The sequence below is a fragment of the Alligator sinensis genome, unplaced genomic scaffold, assembly GCF_000455745.1.
Source record: "Alligator sinensis unplaced genomic scaffold, ASM45574v1 scaffold1354_1, whole genome shotgun sequence".
NCBI lineage: Eukaryota > Metazoa > Chordata > Crocodylia > Alligatoridae > Alligator > Alligator sinensis.
In genome coordinates this window covers 794,338-794,674 of record NW_005842344.1, presented here as the reverse complement: position 1 = coordinate 794,674, position 337 = coordinate 794,338, and the positions used below count along the sequence as shown (strand labels likewise).

General features: G+C 76.9%; 1 protein-coding gene across 1 annotated transcript in view; it reads left to right on the top strand.

Moving 5' to 3' along the window:
* Window positions 1-6: 6 nt before the first annotated feature.
* MPV17L2 (MPV17 mitochondrial inner membrane protein like 2) overlaps window positions 7-337 on the top strand; it is a 2,869-nt gene continuing 2,538 nt past the window's right edge. The window contains exon 1 of the mRNA XM_006028886.3: window positions 7-91. Within this exon, the coding sequence (XP_006028948.2) occupies window positions 49-91 (43 nt within the window). The 5' untranslated portion in view covers window positions 7-48. The remainder of the gene's footprint in view (window positions 92-337) is intronic.

Sequence of the window (337 nt, the reverse complement as noted above, 5' to 3'; positions counted from 1 at the left end):
TGCGGCGCGCTGCTGGCCGCCGGCGACAGCCTGCAGCAGAGCTGGGAGATGAGGAAGGACCCGACGCGCCCGCGCCAGCTCCGCCGCACAGGTGCCTGCTGCGCCCCCCCAGCCGGCCCTGCAGCGCGGGGCCGAGGCCGCGCCAGGGGACGGAACGGGGCCAGCAGAGCCCCCAGGGCAACGGGGCAGCAGGGAAGTGACCCCAGGCCTCCCCCGGCTGGACGCCCTTGGAGGAGGGATGGGCCCGGGGGGCTCCTGCTTCTCGCCTCCTGCACCGAAGCAAAGCCTGCTCGCCAGCCCCAGGGCAGCAGCTGTGCTCCCGTGCCCCCCCCCCCCC